Genomic DNA, 26,254 nt, shown 5'->3' with positions numbered 1-26,254 from the left:
TGAGAAAGATGGGAACTCTTGCTTCTTCCCACTGTTTAAGAGGAAGTACTAACCCATCTGAGATGCCTCCAGCTGAAACCCTTACCTAATGGACACACCCACGCTCTCGCTGTGGAGCAACCTCAGTGACAGCTGACATCTACAGAACCCTTTCGAAGCAGTTCTCCACACCGTCTTCTCCGGCCAAAGAATCATCTGCCATGGCGGGCAAGGCAGGGATTATTATGCTGACTTTAGAGGGGGGAACTATGGATCTAAGCGGTTAAAGTGCCCCCGATCAAAGTCAAGCCTTACACTGCCAGCCATGCTTGGTAACAGACAGGGAACTGCACACAGCGTTGCATATTTTGAGTATGTCGGCTATCTCCCACGTGGTATAACATTGATTGTTCTCAATTAATGTCTCAATTTGACATCAACTCTCAACTTCAACTCGTCTACCTGACCATGGAGCACTGTCCAGCAAGAAATCTCCAGCACGAAACCTCGCAAACCACTTCTGACATGTTTGATCAGTCGTCACACCTTCTCCATACACTGCTCAAATCTTTTTAGCATTTCAGTTGTGTTTTTACCTTTCTTAAAATAATAAAGCATAATATGCCGAAAATGTTGCTTTTTTTTCTTCCATCTTCAATACTAAAATGGCTACACAAAAATGTACCGATTTTGATAAGTTTTTTTAAAATGCATGCTGATATGACAGCTGTCACAATACAATCTAACAAAACTGTTTCAAATGAAGTTAAAGACAACTAAGCGCTACTAGAGCCAGCTTACGGAAAATACCGAACGAACGTTTTGACCAACCCTGTACTTCGCTTTGTGAAACATGAGAGGGGAGGGAAAATAAAGCTGTGCCTTTAGCCCTGCTTAATCAGGGGCGGGGCCAGAGGCTGACACCAGGTAGCAGAGTCTGGAGTTTACTTACGTCAGGATCACTTTTCCCTAATGCGAACAACCGAGAAAGATATTTATGTTTATGCCTGCGGTTGACTTATTCTGCCCTAATTTTGCTTGTCAGCACACTGTCCTCCTGGGTCTGAAAGATCCACAGGACCACAGGCTAGCATACCAGAAGCGTCCTTGGACATCACTTAGTTCAGTCTCCTTTCAAAAACAGATCGATGGTGACGATGAGGTTCAGAGGAGGGAAATGACTCACCAAGGCCGCCAGGGAGCTTGGAGCTCCGCCAGGAGCTCTCCTGGATCCAGGCCCAACGCCCTCTTTACCGCCTTCCTCAAGCGACTGACCTCAGACCTATCTCCAGTGACAACAGCCCTGCGCCACCCTCGCTCCCTATGCCCTCCGTATCCTAATCCTTTCCTCTCTCGGAATCGAAGTCATGCATCTTGGTAAGTGGACGCTCAGAATATACCACATGCTCAATGTGGCAGTAAAACACCCCCATCTCCAGACCTTTACTACATAAGGGATGAGCCTACATGCTGATGAACAGATACAGGATGGCCATCAACCTGCCCTTTAGGCACGAACGGCAACTGACAAAAGAAACTGAACTGTCCTTTCCTTCTGCTTCTCAACTTCCTCAAAGCTTGAAATTCTCAACGAGAAGCCAGATTATGTTAGCCATACGAGAAATGCTGAAGGAGCTACGCTCGGGCAAACAATTACATTTACAGGTGATTTAAAAAATGAATGCAATAGCAAACATGGGGAATATCGAGTACTAACTGAAGGCTAGGATCACAGATAAACAGAGTATCTGGAACTCCACCACTGTGAATTTTTGAGCAGTACAGGGCTGTGACTCCCGAGCTTGGGACCTGCTGGGGCCCATGCTTTCCAGCCAAAAGGACAAGTCGCTTGTCTCTTTGTGCCTCGGGCTTTTCACCATGAAAAGACAGCAGTAACAGCACCTACCTTCTGGGAGTACTGCGAAGATAAAACGAGACAGTTTACGTTAAGTGGTTAGAACAGTGATGGCGTGTGAAGAGTACTCATTAATATAAGCTACTGCAATCCTTATTATTGAGTGCATTAATTGAGAAACAGAGTTCAGATCTTCTTACCAAGCTGCACTTTTACATTTAATCACATTTTCACAAACTATAAAACAATTAAATTACTGCCCAGAGAAAGATGACTTCAAGAGAGAGAGTACTGGAAGAAACTAACCTTTAGTCTTAAGAAAGTTTTCTGAGCTTTGCTGATATCCTAGTACATGCTAGATGGTATTTTTTTTTCTTTACAGTTAAAGCATGTATTCAATCGTTGTTCTTATGAAATTTTCACCAATTAGGCACTCCGTAGTTATCACTTAATTTCCCAGGCAAATAACCAACCTCGGTGGAAGGGAGAAGGGGTAAGACGCAGGGCCCGCCACCGTATTTTCCCAATTCTTCACAATGCCCTCAGATCTCTGCCACCCAGCATCAATAATCAAGATGAGAGGCACCATGGGAAGTACACTGTTTCCAAAATGCTTGGTGAGTGAAGCCATCAGGAACAGAGGTAAAAAAGAATAAAAAAGAAATGAGAGATTTATGATATGCTGTAGCAAGTTAATAATGAATGAGGGGCTTCCCTGATGGCGCAGTGGTTGAGAGTCTGCCTGCCGATGCAGGGGACACGGGTTCGTGCCCCGGTCTGGGAAGATCCCACATGCCGCGGAGCGGCTGGGCCCGTGAGCCATGGCCGCTGAGCCTGCGCGTCCGGAGCCTGTGCTCCGCAACGGGAGAAGCCACAACAGTGAGAGGCCCGCGTACCGCAAAAAAAAAAAAAAAGAATGAGTAGATAGTCAAGTGACTTTCAACAAAGGTGCTATGACAACTCAATGGGGAATGGATAGTCTTTCCAACAAATGGTGCCAAAACAATTGAAGATCCATACGAAAAAAATGAACTGAGACCCTTACTTCATACCGTATAAAATGGATCACAGACTAAGTATAAAACTATAAACCTCTAGAAGAAAACATAAGGGAAAATCTCTCTAATCTTGAGTTAGGCAAAGAACAATCCATAGAAGAAAGTATTGGCAAGCTGGACTTCATCAAAATTAAAGATATATGTGCTTTAAGACACTGCTAAGAAAATGAAAGGGCAAGCTACAGACTGGGAGAAATCACATACCTGATAAATGCTTATATCCACACTGAGTAACAAAATCTCAAAACTCAACAATGAGAGAACAACCATAATATAAACTGAAAATAACCTATATAAATATACAACAATGAGGACTGGTTAGATAATCTAGCTACTTCCAGTCAATGAAATACTAGTGAGTTGTTAAAAAGTTTAAACTCATCAAAAAAAATAACATGAACTGACAGAAGGACAGAAGGATGGGTATATGGATTGAGAAGTGACAAAGCATATATAGTGAAATGGTGGTGGGAGTATAGATATTTACTGGATAATATGATTTTTCTAAGTCTGAAAATTTTCGTAAGATGTTGAAAAAGGTTAAGCTCTAGAATACTTCATAACACAAATATATCATCAAACATGATGTACTGGTAAATAAAAAAGATTACAAAGCTGTATGCATAGTACAAATCCACAATATATTCATTTTTTTTAACGTGCGCCCGGTGGAAAAGGATACACAGCAGAAAGTTAACAGTGACTGTCAATGGATGATGTGATGACAACTGCTTTTCCTCTTATTTTTGCAGATCCGTCGTCTTCAAATTTTTCTATAATGATCAAATAGTCTTATGATTTAAAAAAAGAAGAGCCCTGGTGGCGCAGTGGTTGGGAGTCTGCCTGCCAATGCAGGGGACACGGGTTCGAGCCCTGGTCTGGGAAGATCCCACGTGCCGCGGAGCAACTAAGCCTGTGCCCCACAACTACTGAACCTGCGCTCTACAGCCCGCGAGCCACAACTCCTGAGCCCGCGCTCTACAACTACTGAAGCCCACACCACGCCTAGAGCCCGTGCTCTGCAACGAGAAGCCACTGCAATGAGAAGCACACGCAACGCCAACGAAGAGTAGCCCCTGCTCGCCGCAACTAGAGAAAGCCCACGCGCAGCAACAAAGACCCAACGCAGCCCCCCCAAAAACAATAAATTAAATAAATTTATTTTTTAAAAAAGAGGTGCCTTAATAGCAGTGAAGCAATAAATAATTTCAGACAAGACTGATTAGAATTTACTTGATCACAACCTCGGTGACAGAAAACACTCCCTCCAAAAACCTTTAAAAGTCTTAAGCTTATTCAACATGCATTCAATGACTAATTCTTTCAGCCAGCTACTGCCTACTCGCTGAACTTTGTGCCCAACGCTGAAACTTATTAACAATTAGGGCTGCGCACCTTGAAATGTACATATCAGAAAGAGAGCTGATAAAACCCTGAATTCTGCACCAGTCACACCATATCCACATCTTAACTGGAGTCAACAATTTGTAAGAACCACTGACAAACCAGAACCTGTTGTACAAAGCTCAAGTGAGCCATGTGTTAACCTGGGGCAAAGTCGAGGAAATGACTGTCACAGTCTAATAACCTGGGTGCCGTTTTGGATGATGCAGTACTTGGATCAACTAGTAGACATTTTAGAGAAGCAAACACCGGCTGAACATAAGAAGAAGAAGGAAGAGATACCCAGGGCTGGGTTAGTAACGTAACAACCCAGGGAGCACCTTACCACCAAAAGTATAAAAGCAGAAGCTGGGTAAGTGCCGAACATAGACGGTGGCTATGATTACATTCAAGAAGATTAACTGAGTGCTTACGATGCAGTCATGCAAGTTCCGTAACCTGTGCTGCCCAGCATGGTAGCCACATGGGGCTGCTGACCACCTGAAATTGGCGTTACAATCAGGAGGTATCATATGAAAGAACATGTGAGGGTAGGCTCCCTGTGATATGGAGAACAGAGGAAATTACTCTGAAGAGGGGGAGAGAGGCCAGTTCATGCAATACTTTGTAAACTAAGCTAAGGAGTCATAACTTTATCCAGAAAGACACAGAAATATCCTGAAGAAACTCAGGAAGAGAATATTAACTCAGATCTGAGTATTGACAATTTAACAAAATACAGAGGGGACAGTTTAAGAGGTAGAGAACAAAAGCGGAACATAATCATGGCATTTTAATAATGACGAAGACCTATGTATGTCAGTATCACAGCTCTGAAGGGGACAAGAGAGAGTTTAAGGAAGAAGACACGATAATGATAATGACGCATCCACTTGGATCTGACTCCATCAAGCCTCTAGGTTTCTAGTTTGGACCACAGTGCGCAGCTCACTGAGACTGAGGATTTTGGAAGAAGAAAAGTCTGGGAAGGAGAGCAGTGTGTTCAGTTTTTTGTGTTTTTTTTAACAGATTTATTTAGAAAGAGATTTTTTATTCCATAAAAACCACCCATTTAAAGCACACAATTCAATGATTTTTTAGTATGTTCACAAGGTGGCACGACAATCACTGCAATCTAATTTTAGAATGTTTTCATCATCCCCCAAAGAAACCTTATACCCCTCAGCAGCCCCTCCCCATTCTTACCCCTTAACCTCAGCCCTACTAATCTACTTCCCGTCTCTACGGATTTGCCTTTTCTTGACATTTCACATAAATGGAATCAAACAATATGTGGTCTTTTGTGATTGGCTTCTTTCTCTTAGCATAACGTTTTCAAGGTTCGTCCGTGTTGTATCAGTATGGGTACCTCATTCCTTTTTATTGCTGAATAATACCTCACTGTATGAAGAGCCCACATTTTATTTATCCATTTATCAGACATGTGGATTGTTTTCACTGTTTGGCTACTATAAATAATGCTCCTATGAACATTCATGTATAAGTTTTGTATGGACGTATGTTGAATTTCTCTCGGGTATATGCCTCACAGGGGAAATGCCAAGACGTATGGAAACTCTGTTTAATGTTTTGAAGGACTACCGAACTGTTTTCCAAAGCAACTGTACCCTTTTACATTCACCCCAGCCAATGTCTGAGGGCTCCAATGAGATCTACCCACAGAGCCACTTACCCAATGTGTGCAGAGCATCCACACCCTCACCAACATTTGTTATTATCTGTCCTTTTTATTCCAGTGAATGTGAAGTGGTATCTCACTGTGGTTTGGTTTGTACTTCCTCATGTCTAATGATGCTGAGTACCTTTTCATGTGCTTATTGGCCATCTGTACATCTTCGTTGGAGAAGCGTCCATTTAAATCATTCGCCCATTTTTAAAGTCAGTTTTCTTTTTATTACTGAGTTGTAAGAGTTCTTTGTATATTTTAGATATAAGTCCCTTAGCAGATATGTAACGTGCAGATACTTTCTCCCATTCTGTGAATTGTCTTCTCACTTTCTTGATAGTATACTTTGCAGCACACACGTTTCTACTTTAGATGAAATCCAATTTATTTTTTTCTTTTATTGATACCATTTGTGTTTTGGTGTTATGTCTAAAAAATCACTGCCTAACCCAAGGCCATGAAGGTTTACTCATATTTTCTCCTATAAGAGACTAAAGTTTTGGCTTCCACATTTAAGTTCATTATCTATTTTGAGTTCTTTTGTATATGGAGGTAGGTAGGTAGGTTCAACTTCATTCTTCTGTATGTTGACATTCAGTTGTCCCAGCATTTGCTGAAAAGGCTCTTTTTCCCATTGAATTGTCTTGGCATCTTTGTCAAAAATCAATTGCTCATAAAATAGTGGTAGTGAGTCTAGTTTTAGACACGCTGAACTTGAGGTACCTGTGCTCTGTCTTCTTAGGAATAAGCTACATGTGTGGATAACCATGTCTTCTACTCACAGCCCAGGAATCAATGAACTCGATGGAAGTCAGTGGATGATTATCCATCTGTGTGATTCACAGTCGCTCCCTCATCACCCACAGATGTGGACACTCTGAGGCATATCACTCTTTGCTCTCGTGAAGGGACCAGGTGGTTCTCTTTCTAGCACTGCTCTTCTATTTGGGACTCTTCTCTGATTCAGTGTATTGCTTACACTTCTATTTTGCACAGTGACACAAAATGAGGAGAGCATTTTCCTCCTTCCTAGGAAAGGAAGTCCCTAAAGCCGATCAGTTAGAAATCTCAGCTGGTAGAAGAACGTAGCGTCAATGGGTATATTTGATTTTCATCTCTTCATAGGCACTGAGGCTCCAAGGTGTGGTGTTTCTATTTTGCATAAAGGGCTTCAAACGTGTGCCAGGCCCAACAGTTTTCTGTGTTCAGGCAAATGTTAGAGAATTTAAATTTTTAAATTGCTAATGACTTCAGTGGGTCAGAGCTCAGTGAAAGGAAAGCCCTCTAAAGGGCCACTAATTAGAGATAAATCATGAATAACTTGAAGAACCAGAGACATTAAACTAAATTAATGAGAGACTTTCTGAAGACTATTGTTTTCAAGCAACTGAAAAGCCAACTGGACGAAAGAATAAACCAGTAAAAAGAAGTGTAAAAGAACGAAAACAGAAGATAAAAGAGCCTAGCCTAGCCCACTGCAAATGCAAAAACATAAATTAAAAAAATTGTGTTGTCCATACCTCTTTTCTGGCACTTTCAACTCAGATGCCTCACGCTCCCCTTCTTGGCTACATACTACTACCCAAGGTCCAACTTTCACTCGCCCTATCCCGAGTACCACTGTCTTGCATATGGTAGGTACTCAATATCTATCTTTCAAGTAAAAATTTAAGCAGGTATGACGTGAAAATAGATAAATAAGCAGTAGTCATGTATTTATAATACAGAGAAGTCTATACTTTTTTTTAAAAAAATTCACATTTATTATAGTAAATTTAAAATTCTGAAGTATTTTTAAAGTATTCACATTTAGGGAATTCACTGGAGGTCCAGTGGTCAGAACTTGGCGCTTTCAGTGCTGGGGCCCGGGTTCAATCCCTGGTCGTGGAACTAAGATCCCACAAGCCATGTGGCTCAGACAAAAAAAAACCCAAAAAAACAAAAAAAAACTATTCACATTTACTGAAATTATGTTTACATTAAGTACTTAACACCACCTTTATTGTGTAAAATAACTTCCACATGTGTTTACATTGCCTAAACCAATCACCATGTACACGTCTCTCAAAGAAAAAAATAATAAGGTCAATATATTGACTTCCAGGGGCTCTTCTAGTTCTGAGATCTAAAAGCCTGTGATCATCATTCCAATTTCTCTTCTGTCCCTACCTCAAAGCTACATAGCAGGGGATTCAGCAAAGATGATTAGAACCATGCAAATATGCCCAAGGACAACTGGCAGTCACACTTGTTCACACGTGCCCTCCACTGAAATACTATAAACACTCTTGTCTGGAGTCTGAGTCAGCCTCTAAGCTGAGATGGCCATGGTGAACAAGAAAAGGTAAAACACAACTTACTTCCTTAAATATGCTAATCATAGTTCTTTTAAAATCCAAGTCGATCATTTTATTATGTCTGTCCTTATTGTCTACGTTTTCCCTTGGTTTTTGGATAGGTCTTATCTTCTCATATATCTGATAATCTTTGATCGAGTGCCAGTCACTGTATATGAAAACTGTATAGGGCTTCCCTGGTGGCGCAGTGGTTAAGAATCCGCCTGCCAGTGCAGGGGACACGGGTCCGATCCCTGGCCCGGGAAGATCCCACGACCGCAGAGCAATGAAGCCCGTGCACCACAACTACTGAGCCTGAGCTCTAGAGCCCGTGCTCTGCAACAAGAGAAGCCACGACAATAAGAGGCCTGCGCACCACAACGAAGAGTAGCCCCCGCTTGCGTCAACTAGAGAAAGCCCATGCGCAGCAACGAAGACCCAACACAGCCAAAAGTAAAAACAAATAAATTTATTATTAAAAATAAAAACTGTATAGGTAATTCGCGACTCCTCTAGGATTTGCTTTTGTTTCTAATGCGCAGGTAGGTAGGTCAGGGGTACAAACCACTCCGGGTCACCTTAATCTAGTTAGATATTGAGATGATTCAAAGCAGTACTCCAGTTCCTGAGAAGGCCAGTCTATGCCTAAGTTCACCCTTGCTCCTAAGCAGAGCCCTTATGAAAACTGGGGCGTTTACTAGGGCTCCTCATCCCTGGCAAGGGTGCAAATACCAACTTTTTTTTTTTAATCTCCCCTGTCCCATGAATCTCCCAAAAGCTCTAACCAGCTTCTCAGTTGACAATTTCAGCAATGACAACTGCGTCAAAGGAAGAACTGGTGCCCAATGTCGGGCTTACCTGACAACCCTCTACCAAATCTTGGCTCTGCAAATCCTTTCTGTCTTGTAGCTCTCCTATGCCTTCAAACTGATTCGTTTTCCCCCCCTTTGGTGTCTATTTGTATTTATTTATTTTAACATCTTTATTGGAGTATAACTGCTTTACAGTGGTGTGTTAGTTTCTGCTTTGTAACAAAGTAAATCAGTTATACATATGCATATGTTCCCATATGTCTTCCTCTTGCATCTCCCTCCCTCGCACCCTCCCTACCCCAACCCTCTAGGTGGTCACAAAGTACCGAGCTGATCTCCCTGGGCTATGCGGCTGCTTCCTACTAGCTATCTGTTGTACATTTGGTAGTGTATATGTGTCCATGCCACTCTCTCACTTTGTCACAGCTTACCCTTCCCCCTCCCCATATCCTCAAGTCCATTCTCTAGTAGGTCTGTGTCTTTATTCCCGACTTGCCCCTAGGTTCTTCGTGACCATTTTTTTTTTTTTTTTTTTAGATTCCATATATGTGCTAGCATACAGTATTTGTTTTTCTCTTTCTGACTTACTTCACTCTGTATGATAGACTCTAGGTCCATACACCTCACTACAAATAACTCAATTCCATTTCTTTTTATGGCTGAGTAATATTCCATTGTATATATGTGCCACATCTTCTTTATCCATTCATCTGTTGATGGACACTTAGGTTGCATCCATGTCCTGGCTATTGTAAATAGAGCTGCAATGAACATTTTGGTACATGACTCTTTTTGAATTATGGTCTTCTCAGGGTATATGCCCCGCAGTGGAATTGCTGGGTTGTATGGTAGTTCTGTTTTTAGTATTTTGAGGAACCTCCATGCTGTTCTTCATAGTGGCTGTATCAATTTACATTTCCACCAACAGTGCAAGAGGGTTCCCTTTTTTCCACACCCTCTCCGGCATTTATTGTTTGTAGATTTTTTTGATGGCCATTCTGACTGGTGTGAGGTGATATACCTCATTGTAGTTTTGATTTGCATTTCTCTAATGATTAGTGATGTTGGGCATCCTTTCATGTTTGTTGACAATCTGTATATCTTCTTTGGAGAAATGTGTGCTTAGATCTTCTGCCCATTTTTGGATTGGGTTGTTTGTTTTTTTGATATTGAACTAGATGAGCTGCTTGTAAATTGTGCAGATTAATCCTTTGTCAGTTGCTTCATTTGCAAATATTTTCTCCCATTCAGAGGGTTGTCTTTTCGTCTTGTTTGTGGTTTCCTTTGCTGTGCAAAAGCTTTTAAGTTTCATTAGGTCCCATTTGCTTATTTTTGTTTTTATTTCCGTTTCTCTGGGGGGGTGGGACAAAAAGGATCTTGCTGTGATTTATGTCACAGAGTGTGTTCTGCCTATGTTTTCTTCTAAGAGTTTTATAGTGTCCGGCCTTACATTTAGGTCTTTAATCCATTTTGAGTTTATTTTTGTGTATGGTGTTAGGGAGTGTTCTAATTTCATACTTTTACATGTACCTGTCCAGTTTTCCCAGCACCACTTATTGAAGAGGATGTCTTTCCTCCACTGTATATTCTTGCCTCCTTTATCAAAGATAAGGTGACCATATGTGCACGGGTTTATCTCTGGGCTTTCTATCCTGTTCCACTGATCTATATTTCTGTTTTCGTGCCAGTACCATACTGTCTTGATTACTGTAGCTTTGTAGTATAGCCTGAAGTCAGGGAGCCTGATTCCTCCAGCACTGTTTTTCTTTCTCGAGATTGCTTTGGCTATTCAGGGTCTTTTGTGTTTCCATACAAATTGTGAAATTTTTTTTTTTTTTTTTTTTTTTTTTGCAGTACGCGGGCCTCTCACTGTTGTGGGCTCTCCCGTTGCGGAGCACAGGCTCCAGACGCGCAGGCTCAGCGGCCATGGCTCACGGGCCCAGCCGCTCTGCGGCATGTGGGATCTTCCCGGACCGGGGCACGAACCCGCATCCCCAGCATTGGCAGGCGGACTCTCAACCACTGCGCCACCAGGGAAGCCCAATTGTGAAATTTTTTGTTCTAGTTCTGTGAAAAATGCCAGTGGTAGTTTGATAGGGATTGCACTGAATCTGTAGATTGCTTTGGGTAGTAGAGTCATTTTCACAATGTTGATTCTTCCAATCCAAGAAAATGGTATATGTCTCCATCTATTTGTATCATCTTTCATTTCTTTCAACAGTGTCTTATAATTTTCTGAATATAGGTCTTCTGTCTCCTTAGGTAGGTTTATTCCAAGTTATTTTATTCTTTTGGTTGCAATGGTAAATGGGAGTGTTTTCTTAATTTCACTTTCAGATTTTTCATCATTAGTGTATAGGAATGCTAGAGATTTCTGTGCATTAATTTTGTATCCTGCTACTTTACCAAATTCCTTGATTAGCTCTAGTAGTTTTCTGGTAGCATCTTTAGGATTTTCTATGTATAGTATCATGTCATCTGCAAACAGTGACAGCTTTACTTCTTCTTTTCCGATTTGGAGTCCTGTTTCTTTTTCTTCTCTGATTGCTGTGGCTAAAACTTCCAAAACTATGTTGAATAATAGTGGCGAGAGTGGGCAACCTTGTCTTGTTCCTGATCTTAGTGGAAATGCTTTCAGTTTTTCACCACTGAGGACGATGTTGGCTGTGGGTTTGTCATATATGGCCTTTCTTATGTTGAGTAAAGTTCCCTCTATGCCTACTTTCTGGAGGGTTTTTATCATAAATGGGTGTTGAATTTTGTCGAAAGCTTTCTTTGCATCTATTGAGATGATCATATGGTTTTTCTTCTTCAGTTTGTTAGTATGGTTTATCACACTGATTGATTTGTATATATTGAAGAATCCTTGCATTCCTGGGATAAACCCCACTTGATCATGGTGGATGATCCTTTTAATGTGCTGTTGGATTCTGTTTGTTAGTATTTTGTTGAGGATTTTTGTATCTATGTTCATCAGTGATATTGGCCTGTAGTTTTCTTTCTTTGTGACATCTTTGTCTGGTTTTGGTATCAGGGTGATGGTGACCTCGTAGAATGAGTTTGGGAGTGTTCCTCCCTCTGCTATATTTTGAGTTTAGAGTTTGAGAAGGATAGGCGTTAGTTCTTCTCTAAATGTTTGATAGAATTCGCCTGTGAAGCCATCTGGTCCTGGGCCTTGGTTTGTTGGAAGATTTTTAATCACAGTCTCAATTTCAGTGCTTGTGACTGGTCTGTTCATATTTTCTATTTCTTCCTGGTTCAGTCTCGGAAGGTTGTGCACTTCTAAGAATTTGTCCATTTCTTCCAGGTTGTCCATTTTATTGGCATAGAGTTGCTTGTAGTCATCTCTCATGATCCCTTGTATTTCTGCAGTGTCAGTTGTTACTTCTCCTGTTCCATTTCTAATTCTATTGATTTGAGTCTTCTCCCTTTTTTTCTTGATGAGTCTGGCTAATGGTTTATCAATTTTTTATCTTCTCAAAGAACCAGCTTTTAGTTTTATTGATCTTTGTTATTCTTTCCTTCATTTCTTTTTCCTTTATTTCTGATCTGGTATTTATGATTTCTTTCCTTCTGCTAACTTTGGGGTTTTTTTGTTCTTTTTTCTCTAATTGCTTTAGGTGTAAGGTTAGGTTGTTTGAGATGTTTCTTGTTTCTTAAGGTAGGATTATATTGCTATAAACTTCCCTCTTAGAACTGCTTTTGCTGCATCCTATAGGTTTTGGATCGTCGTGTTTTCACTGTCATTTCTTTCTAAGTATGTTTTGATTTCCTCTTTGATTTCTTCAGTGATCTCTTGGTTATTAAGTTGCGTACTGTTTAGCCTCCATGTGCTTGTATTTTTTATAGATTTTTTCCTGTAATTGATATCTAGTCTCATAGCGTTGTGGTCAGAAAAGATACGTGATACGATTTCAATTTTCTTAAATTTACCAAGGCTTGATTTGTGGCCCAAGATATGATCTATCCTGGAGAATGTTCCATGAGCACTTGAGAAGAATGTGTATTCTGTTGGTTTTGGGTGGAATGTCCTATAAATATCAATTAAGTCCATCCTGTTTAATGTATCATTTAAAGCTTGTGTTTCCTTATTTATTTTCATTTTGGATGATCTGTCCATTGGTGAAAGTGGGGTGTTAAAGTCCCCTACTTTGATTGTGTTACTGTTGATTTCCCCTTTTATGGCTGTTAGTATTTGCCTTATGTATTGAGGTGCTCCTATGTTGGGTGCATAAATATTTACAACCGTTATATCTTCTTCTTGGATCGATCCCTTGATCATTATGTAGTGTCCTTCTTTGTCTCTTGTAATAGTCTTTATTTTAAAGTCTATTTTGTCTGATATTAGAATTGCTACTCCAGCTTTCTTTTGATTTCCATTTGCATGGAATATCTTTTTCCATCCCCTCACCTTCAGTACGTATGTGTCCCTAGGTCTGAAGTGGGTCTCTTGTAGACAGCATATATATGTGTCTTGTTTTTGTATCCATTCAGCCAATCTGTGTCTCTTGGTTGGGATGTTATTTTTTACCTTTTCACCTTTTCTTGCTCTTAATAGGACTAAAACACTGCCAGAAGTAGAACCCCCCAATCCAGTACAATTTAACGTGTTTAAAACGGAACCAAATGGCAACTTTCTAACATAAATCACTCATAATTTGATTCAAGTCTTCTCTAGTTGGTCTCTACAACTTCTGCTGTTCTGAAGTTTGAGTTTTTCCCAGGTGACTAAGCAATTTAGGGGATGAAGCAATGTGGAGTGTGAGAAAATAGAGATTAGGCATTACTGCTGATTAACAGAAAACCATAAAGCCCGAATTCAAACAAAGCATCAATCAAAAGTAATGTCATCATGCACTGTAATCTAAAATCTCACACGCCTTATGGCTGGAGGCATGGAGCTCCCTTCAAAAAATGAGAGAGCTGAAAACTCCTAGGCACAGAGCCTGACACACCACGGATACACAAGGAATGGCAGTCCCTGGTGCCCCTGCTCCTCCTTTCCCGTCTCCCCCCGACCCCTACCTAGAGGTGGGCTGACACTGAATGCAGGCTGGAATTTCAGCATAGTCCAGCTGTCTCACTACGAAGTCTCAGGCTCATTCCCAAGTTTTTGCTGTACTGAAAAGGAGGAGCTAGGGTCGAGGTCATAAAAATGAACGCACGAATCAAGAGAGCAAATGCTCTTGCCTACTTCTGCCTATAACTAAAGAGAAAACCATGGGTGAAGAAGAGTGAAAAATAAGACCAGAACTGCGAGACAGGAAATCTGAGCTTCATGCCCCTAATACCTCACTGCCTGTGAGGCCTAAGCAAGTGGCCTCTGGAGTCTGTGCCCATATTCTCATCTGAGAAATAGGGGGCTCATTCATTAGTCCGCAAACACTTATTGAGCACTTACTACATTCCAGAAAACCAGCCCCAGTCTTGAAACTCAGAACTAGATCAGCAGTTCTTAACTGTGGCTGCACACTTAAATAACCTGGAGATTTCAAATGAAACAACAACAAAACACCTCGTCCCAGATTAATGGACTCTCTAAGGTAGGGCCCGGGCATCAGGTGGAGGGTGGGGAAGAGGGCCTTTTCAACTGCTGCTGATGCCCAGTGAGGGTTAAAAACCACTGGACTTAGAGAATTTCTAAGTTTCTGAATCTAACTTTCTATGGTTTGACAAATGAGTATTTTTTACAGGTCAAAAACCCTCCAAAATAAACCAGTTTCATCAATACTTTGGAGGGAGAGTGACAGAGGGGGTGCTTCGACTGTGATGACAATCCTAGCCCGAGGGGTCACATTGCCTGTAAGTGTCCTCCAGCCTCACAGATGCCTCCTTGGATTCATATTCAAAAGCCACACATGTCATGTTATAAGTGAGAATTCTCCCCGAGGGGCAGACAGATGCCTGACTCATGCCATTCTGGATTTGTTCCCTTGGATTAAAGCACTGTTTGGTCATTCATGATTTTTGTCATATCTGTTTAACGTGAGTGCTATCAATTAATCTTTTTCTTTAAAATCAACTCACTAGAGCAGTAAGAGAGTATTAGCCCTACTAAATATTAAAACACACTATAGAACCTCTTTAATCAAAAGTGAGGCATTGACACATGAATAAATGCAGACCAATGGAACATAATAGAAAATCCAGAAATAGGTTAAATTAATTAAATATGACAAAGGACAGAATCTCAAAACACTGGGAGAAAATGGAATTTTAAAATAATGAATTAATTAATTTGGTTGTGCTGGGTCTTAGCTGCAGCAGGGGTCTCCTCAGTTGTGGCTCGCTGGCTCCTTAGTTGCAGCACATGGGCTCCTTAATTCCGGCAGGCAGGCTCCTTAGTTGTGGCATGTGCGAACTCTTATTTGCGGCATGCATGTGGGATCTAGTTCCCTGACCAGGGATTGAACCTGGACACCCTGCATTGGGAGTGTGGAGTCTTACCCACTGCACCACCAGGGAAGTCCCAGAAAATGAAATTTTTAATAAGGGGTATTGGGATAACTGCAAAACCAGATAGAAAAGGTTAAAATTGGATCCAGCTCTCATACCATATATTTAATTCCAAATGGATCAAAGATTTAAAACATAGGTGAATTCAAGCTGGTATCACAGAAAACTTTCGAGCCATGACTGAAAATCAAGAAGCAGTGAGTAAAAAAAATTTCAAAAAAGAGAAGTAATCCCCACAACATCAGGTGCATTAAGCACCTAGTCTGCATCATTTCAGCCCCTCCTGCCTTATCTGTTTCTTATTCTAGCCACCCCTGAGGTAACCAGTTCTGCCCGGGCTCTGACCTGTGTCCAGTCCCTGCTGCGGCCCCAGGGGGCTGCCACGTGAGCCCTCTCAGTACCCACTGAGAACATCACCATGTACGGGGGCAATTAATGCCCCATGGAGCAATCCTTTGCCAAATGGAGACAGTAGCTAATGGATATAGGCTTCTCCCTTCGGCCCCCACAAACATCAATCCTGTGCTCTCCTCCAGACACACAGGAGCCTTCATCTCGGGTACAGTTTTCTGGGGAACCCAGTTACAATACCACTAATTTGATGCACTGATTTTCTTCTAATACACAAAAATAAATACTTAATTATTAAAATTTAAAAAGCGCTCAGCAGAAGGAGCATGACTCCCTCCTCAAGTGTGAGCTACGAATAGTGACCGTCTTGAAAAGAAGACAGTATGAAAAGGGGAACAGAAGAGTAACTTTACAATGATGAAACCTGACAAACACTGCTTCAGCCAGGTGGTCAAGGTCAACATGCACAGTGATAAATCACACTGCAGTATGTACCCTCTGTAACATGGAATGGAATGTCACTTTATCTCTGTGATCTTCCTGCCTGAAACTTAACAACCCCAGGCTAACCATGAGAAAAACATGAAATAAATTCCAATAGAAGGGCATCCTACAATATACCTAAACAAGTACTCCTCAAAATAGTCAAGAGCTTCAAAAATTAAAGACAGTCTGAAAAACTATCCACAGCAGAGGGGTCTAAGGAGATTTAACAACTAAATGTAATGTGGTATCCTGGATCAGACCTTGGAACAGAAAAAGGACATTAGGTAAAAACAAGCAAACGTGAATATACTATGCACTTCAGCTAATAATATTGTATCAATATTAGTTTACTAAGTATAACAAAGGTACCACATAAGATATTAATAACAGGGGAAACTATATATGTGGAGAGTGTATGGGAACTCTGTACTATCTGCTCAACTTTCCCATAACTCTAAAATTGTTTTAAAATATAAAGTCTATTAACAAAAACAGGAAAAAAAAAGATTTACGAAAAGCATTCCTCCAGCCCTGGCAATGGGGCCTGGGATCTGCATTTTGGAAGGGCATACACACAGGGATTCCTATGCACATTAAAGTTCGAGAAACATCAGGGACATCGAGAGTTACAGTGCACAATGTCCTTACAAAGAAAATTCAGGAAAAAAAAAATCCATCCACACATCAATAAACAAATCCTGTCTCCTGGTAGTGGTACGGAAACACCAGATGAAAGCACTGTCACCCAGTAATTCATTAACTCATTAAGCACATAATGAAAGAGTTTTCATCTTGGATGCCAGCTTCACTCATTTGGGAGCTGCCTTGAATGTGGTACTGGAAGGACCCATGACAAGGCAGAATGAATGTCATGATTTACTACCCATTTTACGTACAAGTGGCAGCATCAATATTCATTAAGCATCTACCAATTGCCAGGCACAGCGCTAGGCTCTAGAGACCCAACAGAGATGGAAACTAGCATAATCCTTTATGAAGTATAGGAGGAAAAAGATAAGTAATTATAAATACAAAAAGTAACAGAGGGACTTTCTTGGCGGTTCAGTGGTTAAGACTCCGTGCTTCCAATGCAGGGGACATGGGTTCGATCCCTGGTCAGGGAGCTAGGATCCCACATGCCACGCAGCGTGGCGAAAAATAAAATAAAATAAAATAAAATAACAGAATAGGAAATATGGAATGCCACAGAGGCAAATAATCGGGAAGGGCCATCAGCCAGGGCTGGAGTCAAGGACTGCCTCCCTGAGGAAGTGACATTTAAGCTAAGATTTGAAGGCTAAGAACTTAGCAAGGTGAAGAGGAAAAGGAAGTAGCTGAACTCTGGTCAACTCATGAATTAGTCCGTCAGACCTTTTCTTACTTAAGGATCCTTTGCAGAAGAATGAAGAAGACAAGATCAGAGCAATAGACACAGCTCCACAGAGAGAGCCCAGAGAGGAGGGCAGCACCCACAGAGTGTTTAAGGTGCTGGAAGCTTTACAGAGGGGCCCGGGCCAGATATACGACAAGGGGGAAGGACTGGAGAAGGTGAGTAAGAGGCTTCCAAAACCAAGCCCTTGTAAGGGACGTTGCCCATTTCCGCTAAGACACTCAGAAAACGTGTCACATTGGCTCCCACTGCCCTTTCTGCCACCACCTCCATGACTTTCACAACTAACTGCTCAACTGCAGTAACTATTTCTTAATCTAAATTTCCTGGTACAATGATCTCCTCTACCCCAAAATAACATGCCTCCTGTTTTGTCTTTATTTCAGTAGTTCTATTTTGTCTCTTTTACAGAGAATGGCCCTGAATCATTTTTAGAAGTTGAAGCATCAATAGCAACTGTGGTTTCTAAACCAAAAAATTATCACAGATGGTAGAGAACTTATATAGCAATCTGACAAAAGGGCAGAATACCTGAAATCAGAATTGTCCCAGATCTTCCCGGGTTCATCTCCTTCACAGACATAACAAATTGAGGTGGGGGAAGTAAACAGCTAACCTTTACTGAACACCGTAAGCCGAGAACTTCCTATGTATTCTCATTTGATCCTCACAAAACCCCGAGAAAGAAGTAGGGTTACCCTCATTTATATGTGAGAAAAGTGTCAGTACTTAAAGGTTAAGTAATTTGCTCAAAGTCAGTCAGCTGGTAAGGAGTGGCTCTGGGGCAGGATCCAGGTCTAATAGACTCTAAAACCCAGGCTGTTTAGAATACAAGGGACAAATGTGGCCTAACTCAATATTATAAAAAAGAAAAAGGTCATTCACATTCCTACGTTAAGTCCAAACCCAGAAGCAGAAGATGCCTTTCCCACAGCCTTAAAGACAAAGACAGACAACCCATCTTCACAGTAGCTATAGAGGACTTGAGAACAGGGCTCCCCCCACTGGCAAGCAGATGCAACCACACCATTTACTTCTGATTCCTCTCCTAGGCCTTTGCTTTTTGGGAGGGGAACCTCCAATTTAAGAGCAGGAATAAAGTTCCTTTCATTAACTTTATCTTTCTCTCTTCTTTGCTTAAAATTTATCAACAGCCTTTGGTTCCAGTAATAATACTATTTTGCTAACTTATCTTAAGGAAATAATCAGAGACATACCCTAAGATTTATGTACAGACATTATCATCGTATTATTTACAATGATGAAATCCTAAAAACAAAGCTAACTGCCCCAAACTTGGGGTACTGGTAAATAAATTATGGTATATCATCTGATAGACTATTATGCAGCTATTTTAAATGTTTTCAAAGAACATTTAACGAAGGGGAAATGCATATATGTTGAATGTAAAATGCCCAATACGAATACACAGTATAGTATCAATTTTGTGAAAATGTTACACTTACACGTGAAAAAGGTAAAGAGACTATACCCCATGTTTAATGGGTTATCCCTAAACAGCGGGATCAATGCTGATTTTTATTGTCTTCTTTATACTTTCTCTGTTTTCAAATTCTCCACATTCAATATATACTACATTTAAACCAGAAAAATAAAAACTGCCACTAGAAGTCATTTCTATGAGGTCTTCTCCTTTCAGGCTCAGAAAGAGAAAAGGCTGTTCGCTGAGGGGACCACTGTCCTTCCCACCCCACCCTGACGTCAGCTGGAGGTGCTCTTGTCTAAGTTATCGTCACACTATTAAGGCAGTTATGATATTCACTCAACTCGGAGTCACCAAGCCTATAGTCTACCGCAAGGTTCAAACCTGGGTAGTATATAGATTACCTTTACAGGGAAAAAAATCTTCATGTGAAACAATGCCGATATATTTTCACGTAGCTTATTTATGTGCAATTATAAAACTAAGTTTAAATTTCTTATGTTTATGTAACTAGATACAAACAAAACTACCAACCCAGCAAAATTCAAAAGGACATTAATAAAAAGATGATGTTGCTCATATTAAAAATCACCACCCACAAGGTAAATATAGTAACAGTACAGGTCTAAAAACAGACAGAACAACCGAAGAGAGTCGAAGGTACACACACAGAAGCGCCACAACCCCACAGCTGGTCTCCCGAACACAACTTCCAAAGATTCCTGGAGGAATGCTCCCCTGCCCCTATCCTGCAGCAATAAGCTCTGAGATGTACTTGTGTTAGCTAGTGCTGGCTAACTGTGGCGTGTGAAGACTGTGTCTGTGCTTGGGTATCTCATGCTGTACCCTGCAGAACTCCAAATTGATAAAGTGCCCTTGGCCCAGATGAGGTAGTTCCCTGGCACGTAACCAGACCTGTGAGATGGTAGGCTGGCCATGCCTTACACACACAAGGCTGGCCCTGGCGGGGGCAGGCAAGCTCTCTGAAGATTGGAGGTGATCCTGCTTCAGATGTTACCATGCAGCCCTGGAGAGGATTCTGGAATCTGCAGGTTTGTTCTGCCATCCAACTTAGAAAACATTCCTGATACCTCCGCCATATATCTACTAAAATAATCAAGTATCTGATCAGCAATTTTGAAGAAAAATGTAATTTTGATCTTTACCTCATATTCCAGACAATTTGAAGGATGAACTTCTGTGAAATTTTACATATAAAAAACAACTTAATACTTACCGAACTACTAGACAAATGCTAAAACATAAGAAATGATGGAAAAATCACAAAGAAAATGACTTGATAACATAAAAATCTTAAACTTCTATATATCAAATCTTTAAAAGATAAAAGGCAGAGGGGGAAAACGTTCACAGAAGAGAACCTTCCCAACAGATAAATGACTAAAGTATATAAGCAGAAATATATTTTATACTGTGTATGTGGGCATCTTTGTTTTTAAGTAGAAAAATGATGCAGAAAGGGATTTAGTAAATTTCTGTAAATCTTTTAGGGACAGAGACTATTTGCGGGAGGGGAGGTTTAGCCCCTTCTACCTCCTTATCACCAAATCCAGTATCAGGCAACGGTAAGTCCTCGAAAAATGATTTCTGAATGAGATATGAGAATACATAACGTCTCTTAGGAAAAGGGAAATAAGAATTCAGGCAATAGTCTAGAAAATTAAGAAAAACTCAGACACATCCTTAATTATCCAAGTCAGCAAAACAGTGACTTGGATAATTCACCATGTCCACATAGTTTAGCAAAACTAAACTATGTGGACATGTGCCTCAAATGTTCAGTTTATTTGTTAGAATGCATTTCTAGCTCTATGCCTTTCTGAGACATTCCTGAAAAGCATCAGTTTAGAGGCTCCATTTCAGACCATTTTCAAAACGTCATATCTATGTACTCCCATGAGATTATCTAACAAGAAAAATGTGTCATTTTCGTTAAAAAAATTCAGAATGAACAAAAAAGAAAGTATTTTTCACAGATGAGCCACATTGCTTATAAATATGCAAATCAAATGAATTGACAACAGAGGTAATGATGAACAGACCTCCTCGACTCATTCAGGTCCATTTGCAAAAGCCATGTACCTCAAGAGGTACATGTAAATATACACGTATAGATGTTTAACTACAAACAGTCTGCAACAGAGAACCATGTTAAACTGTTAGCAGCGTTTTAAAAAAAAATCTGTGTAAAGAAAAAGGGTAACTGAATGACTCATTTTGGAAAAAGTATTTAAAAACTTTCGTTTCTATATCCATGCCTTGTCATTTGATCCCCCAAAATGGGATCCGAGAATACTATTATGTCATTATTGATCAAAAAATGAAATGTTCTATTCAAGTGGGCCAAGAAAGGGGTAATTTTTATCAAATAAACAATTAAGGAAATCAAGACAGGAGAAAGAAATGAATATTAAAAGAAGAGAGGAAAGCACCTGCTTCCAAAATCCTTTGCTTTACAGTAATGATCTGCCATTTTTTCAATTAATTACATATTAAGAGGAAATAAAATAAATAAAGATTTATTCTTAAAGTTATCTTGATTCTAAGTGCATTTCACAAACTGAAATGATCTAAAACAGTTATAACACAAAAAAATTGGTGGTGTTACTCCCCACAGCTTCTGTAACCAGGTAGCTTGAGTCTCCTCTGAAATTGAATATTGACTCAAACTGCTCCTAGCATGCATACATCAGGGACTTTTACTTCCAGTAAACATGAACGTAGTACATCAGAACAATCCTCCAGTTGAAAAGCAGGGAAAAGAACAGAATAAATACCTGCTTGGAGGCCTGGAGGAAGAAGGGCTATCAGAGGCTCAGGGAGGTGATTTCAGTATTTGGGGCTACTTTTCCCTGGAGATGTCTGCCAACTTTGAAGGGAATCCTAAAAGTCTGGCTTTAGGTTGGAGGGCAAAGGTGCTGGTGAAGAGCTGAACATGAGCACTAAAGGTGAACAGAACAGGCTGGCTCTCATAAAGGACTGGAGCTCAGCTTAGAAACAGCCCAGTTCCTTGAGACTACACTGAAGTGACCCCAGATTATAAGTGCCCCATTTGTCTGACAAAAGCAAATGTGAATTATCTCTGGAAGAGAAAAACATCTTCTTAGGCCTCAAATTATTTCTACAAACAATTCTGCAAATATGATGTCCAGCATGGAATTAAAAAACAAAAACAACTAGGCACAAAAGGAGATAAGACAATATGAATGAAAACCAAGAGAGACAGACGTTGGAAATGACTCACAAATACTGCCATAACTGGACAAACATTAAGATAATCATACATACTATATTCAAGGAGATGAAAGACAATATTGATAATTTTGGCAGACAGCTGGAAACCATAAAAAAAAGCAAATGGAAATTAAAGTATCAAAAAATATATAATAACTGAAATTAAAAAGTCAATTGATAGGAAAGATAAGTGAGGAGATAACCAGAATGAAGGGCAAAGAGACAAACAGAAAACACAGAAGGAAGGTTAAGAAAACACAGAAGGAAGATACAGTGAAATAGCCTAACATGTATAATGGTAGCCCCAGAAGGAAAGGTGAGGGAGAATGGGACAGAAGCAATATTTGAAGTCCTAAGGGCTCATGACTTCCAAAACTAATGAGAGACATAAAGCCAAAGACTCAAGAAGCCCTAAGTTATAAGTTATTAAAAAAAAAAAAAAATCCATACTAAGGACAGCACAGAAAAAACTGCTGAAAACCAAACACAGAGAACATTTTAAAAGCAGCCAGAGAAAAACACGACTTTCAAAGAACGACAGACAAGTTACTTCTCAACAGAAACAATCCAAGTCAGAGACAATGAGGTATCTTTAAAGTGCTAAAAGAAAGCAACGGTAAACCAAGAATTCTGTAACTACTGAAAAGACCCTTCTAAAATGGAGGAAAATGTTCTAAAATTAGATTGTGGTAAGGGTTTCATAACTCTGTGAAAATACTAAAAACCACCAAACTGCATACTCTAAATGGGTAAATTTTATGGTATGTGAATTATATCTCAATAAATCTGTCTTATTTTTCAAATGAAGGATAAATAATGACATTTGCAAACAAACACTGTAAGAATTTGTCACCAGCAGACCTGCACGAGGCATTCTAAAGGGTATTCCTCAGATGGAAAGAAATGATCCCAAATGGAAGACTGGAAGATGACAAAGGTGGCACTGCAGAACTATGGGGAAAAGATGACCCTTCTGATAGACAGTACTGAATAAATGGTTCTGCTAAATATAAAATTTGACCGCTTTTCCACAAGTTACACAAAAGTCACAAGTGGACTGTAGATCTTAATTTGAAAGGCAGAACAGTAAGATTTTTAGAAGATGTCATAGGAAACTATCTTCTTGACTTTGGAATAGAACTCCTACAAATTAGGAAGAAAAAGGCATGTAAATCTCAAAAGAAAACACTTTTGAACAGGCACTTCACAAAAGAGGATACCAAACAAACATGAAAAGATGTTCAACCTCATCAGTCAGCAAGAAACTGCAATCTGAAAACACAATGGGATACCCCACCAGGATGGCTGTGCACTCACCAGGATGGCTAAAATGTAAGTGTTGACAAGTACTGACAAGGACATGGAGCACGAGAACTCTCATACATTTGCTGGTAGGAGTGTAAATTGGTACAAACACTTTGGAAACTTGGTGTTATCTCCTAAAGTTGAAGATATGGGTATCTTTTGACCTAGAAGTTCCACTGCTAGGTATATACCCAACAGAAATGAATGTACCAGATGTATAAGAATATTCAAAACAGCATTATTATTAATAGTCTAAAGCTAGAAACAGTTCAAATGTCTACCAATACCAGAATAGCTAAATTGTAGTATTTCATACAATGGAATACTACAGATTAATAAAAATGAACAACGGTTACGACATAATGGATGAATCTCAGAAGCACGTTGAGTGAAAAAGCCAGACACAAAAGAATATATATTTCATTAGTATTTCGTTTATATAAAGATCACAAAACAGTCAAAATAAAACGACAGACACTATAGTTTTTATGGGATATATGTTTGGAAGGTAAAATCACACAGACAAAAGGCAAGGACGTGATTATCCCCAAAAAGTCAGGATTGGGTTACCTCTGGAGAGAGAATTCCGAGCTCCTGGGTGCTGGCAATGTTTTTTCTCGAACTGGTAACCACCAGTCCCCATGGCTGGGTGATAAACCAATAAGTGGTACATTGCGGGTCTTGCACTTGACCGGCGTGCAAGAAGAAAGGCGACGGGGACAAGAAAAAGGGAGCTGAAGCCGGCAAGGAGCTCCAGGTGGAAGGAAACGACCAGACCACTTAACGTGTAAGCCCCAGAGCGCTGGCACAGGGAGGCTTCGACCAAGGGTACAGAACCCCGGGGAGGGAGGCCGGAGGGGCTCCGGGCCGGGCGCGGCCACACCTGCCGCGCGGTCGGCCTCCCCGCGCGGCCCCCAGCCCCCACGTGTGCCTCCCGCGAGCTGCAAAGGCCGGCACACCCCGCTGCTTCCAGAAGGCCGCCCACCCCGACTCCCCCAGACCCTCTCACGGTCCCCCACACCCCCACGTTGCTACCGAAGCCCGCCCAGCGCTCCGGACGCCGCCCGCCCGACCTCCCCACGCCCAGGCGCCCGCCGACTCACCTCATTGTCGCTGCCGGGGCGGGCGCGCGGGGCCGGGGGCGCGGCGCGGGGCGCGGGGCGTTAGCGGGGCAGCCGGCCCCGGGCGCGGCGGCTCCGCGTCTCGCTGGGCTGCGGGGGGCAGCGAGGGCTCATCTTCTCGGGGCTGCCGTCCGGGCCGCTAGCTGCGGGGACGGGCTGCGGCGGCGGCGCCTGACAGCTGGGCCCCGGCCCCTGCCATCTTGGCGGGCGCGTGCCCGGGCCGCCGTGTGCGCACGCCGCCGGGAGGAGGGGAGTGCAGGGGAGGGGGCGAGCGTCGCCCGGGTCCCTCCGGCCGGGGGAGCGTGCGCCCGCCCGAGACTGGGGACGCGGTCCCCGGGCGGGCGCGGGCGGCTGCGAGGCCGCCGACGGACAGGCAAGAGGGCGCGCGGGCAAAGTCAGCCCGCGAGTCGAAACTGAGGGGACAGCGCGCGCGGCGGCCCAAACCCGACACAAAAGGCGCGGAGCCCCACCGCCCGCGCCTCCAGGAGAGCTGAGCCGGGGTCTGCGAAGGGCGGGGCGGAACCTTGGGGGGCGGGTCGTGAGGGCCCGGCCGGGCCGCAAGGGGCGGGGCTTCGAAGGAAGGGTGCTCAGTAAGGGGCGGGGAGAAGCTCCGAGGGCGGGGTGGGACTGGCGGATGAGAGGGGCGGGGCTTAGAAGAAAGCGCGATCCGTGAGGGGCGGGGCCGAGGAGGAGGGCAGGGACCAAAGTGGGCGGGGCGCTGACGCGGCACGTGGAGCGCTGTGTCCCCCTTCCCGCGCGGGGTGCCTCTCTCAACTACAAAGGCAGCTGAGCGCGCCGGCGTCCGTGCGACTTGGCGGGAGGAGTCCACCTTCCCCGGCCCTGCGGCGTGCCCAGCCTGCTCCGAGGCAGTGAGCAACCCCCTCTCTTTGTAAATAAAGAGCCAAGGCTGGGACGGGGAGTCGTATCTTTGAGGCAATATCAACAGTTGAAGGATCTCCCAGTCCAAAAAAGCCCCACCTGGCGCCTGCAAACCACACCTTGTGAAAAATCACATCGAGTGCACGAGGTCGTCCAGGTTTTCTCTGGTTGTTAAATCCCCACCCTTCCTAAAGGTTAGCCATCCTCATAGCTGGCTGGAAACCCTAAACCCTCTGAGTCTCACTTCTCACTTCTAATTAGACACAGTTCGTCATGCTTTCTCAGTATCGCTACTAATGCTCCCATTCCCCTCTATCACAGCAACAATGGAATCGTATCTACCTTTTTAAAAATTGCCTATGAGCAAGAGCACATCAAGCGTTAAGTGGTTTCTGGCATATTGTAGGAGGGCAGCGAAGGGTCGCTATTCTACTCCTGGCCCAGAGTGAGAAGAGTG

At 42.1% G+C, this 26,254-nt stretch overlaps 1 protein-coding gene across 1 annotated transcript in view; it reads right to left on the bottom strand.

Annotated features, from left to right (window-relative positions):
- EVL (Enah/Vasp-like) overlaps nt 1-25,329 on the bottom strand; it is a 165,158-nt gene extending 139,829 nt beyond the window's left edge. The window contains exon 1 of the mRNA XM_029237762.1: nt 24,901-25,329. Within this exon, the coding sequence (XP_029093595.1) occupies nt 24,901-24,905 (5 nt within the window). The 5' untranslated portion in view covers nt 24,906-25,329. The remainder of the gene's footprint in view (nt 1-24,900) is intronic.
- Nucleotides 25,330-26,254: the final 925 nt, after the last annotated feature.

The sequence above is a fragment of the Monodon monoceros genome, unplaced genomic scaffold, assembly GCF_005190385.1.
Source record: "Monodon monoceros isolate NGI ecotype Baffin Bay Population unplaced genomic scaffold, NGI_Narwhal_1 Super_Scaffold_21, whole genome shotgun sequence".
NCBI classification, from domain to species: domain Eukaryota; kingdom Metazoa; phylum Chordata; class Mammalia; order Artiodactyla; family Monodontidae; genus Monodon; species Monodon monoceros.
The sequence above is the reverse complement of the archived record's forward strand: the minus strand, read 5'-3'. Positions and strand labels throughout refer to the sequence as shown.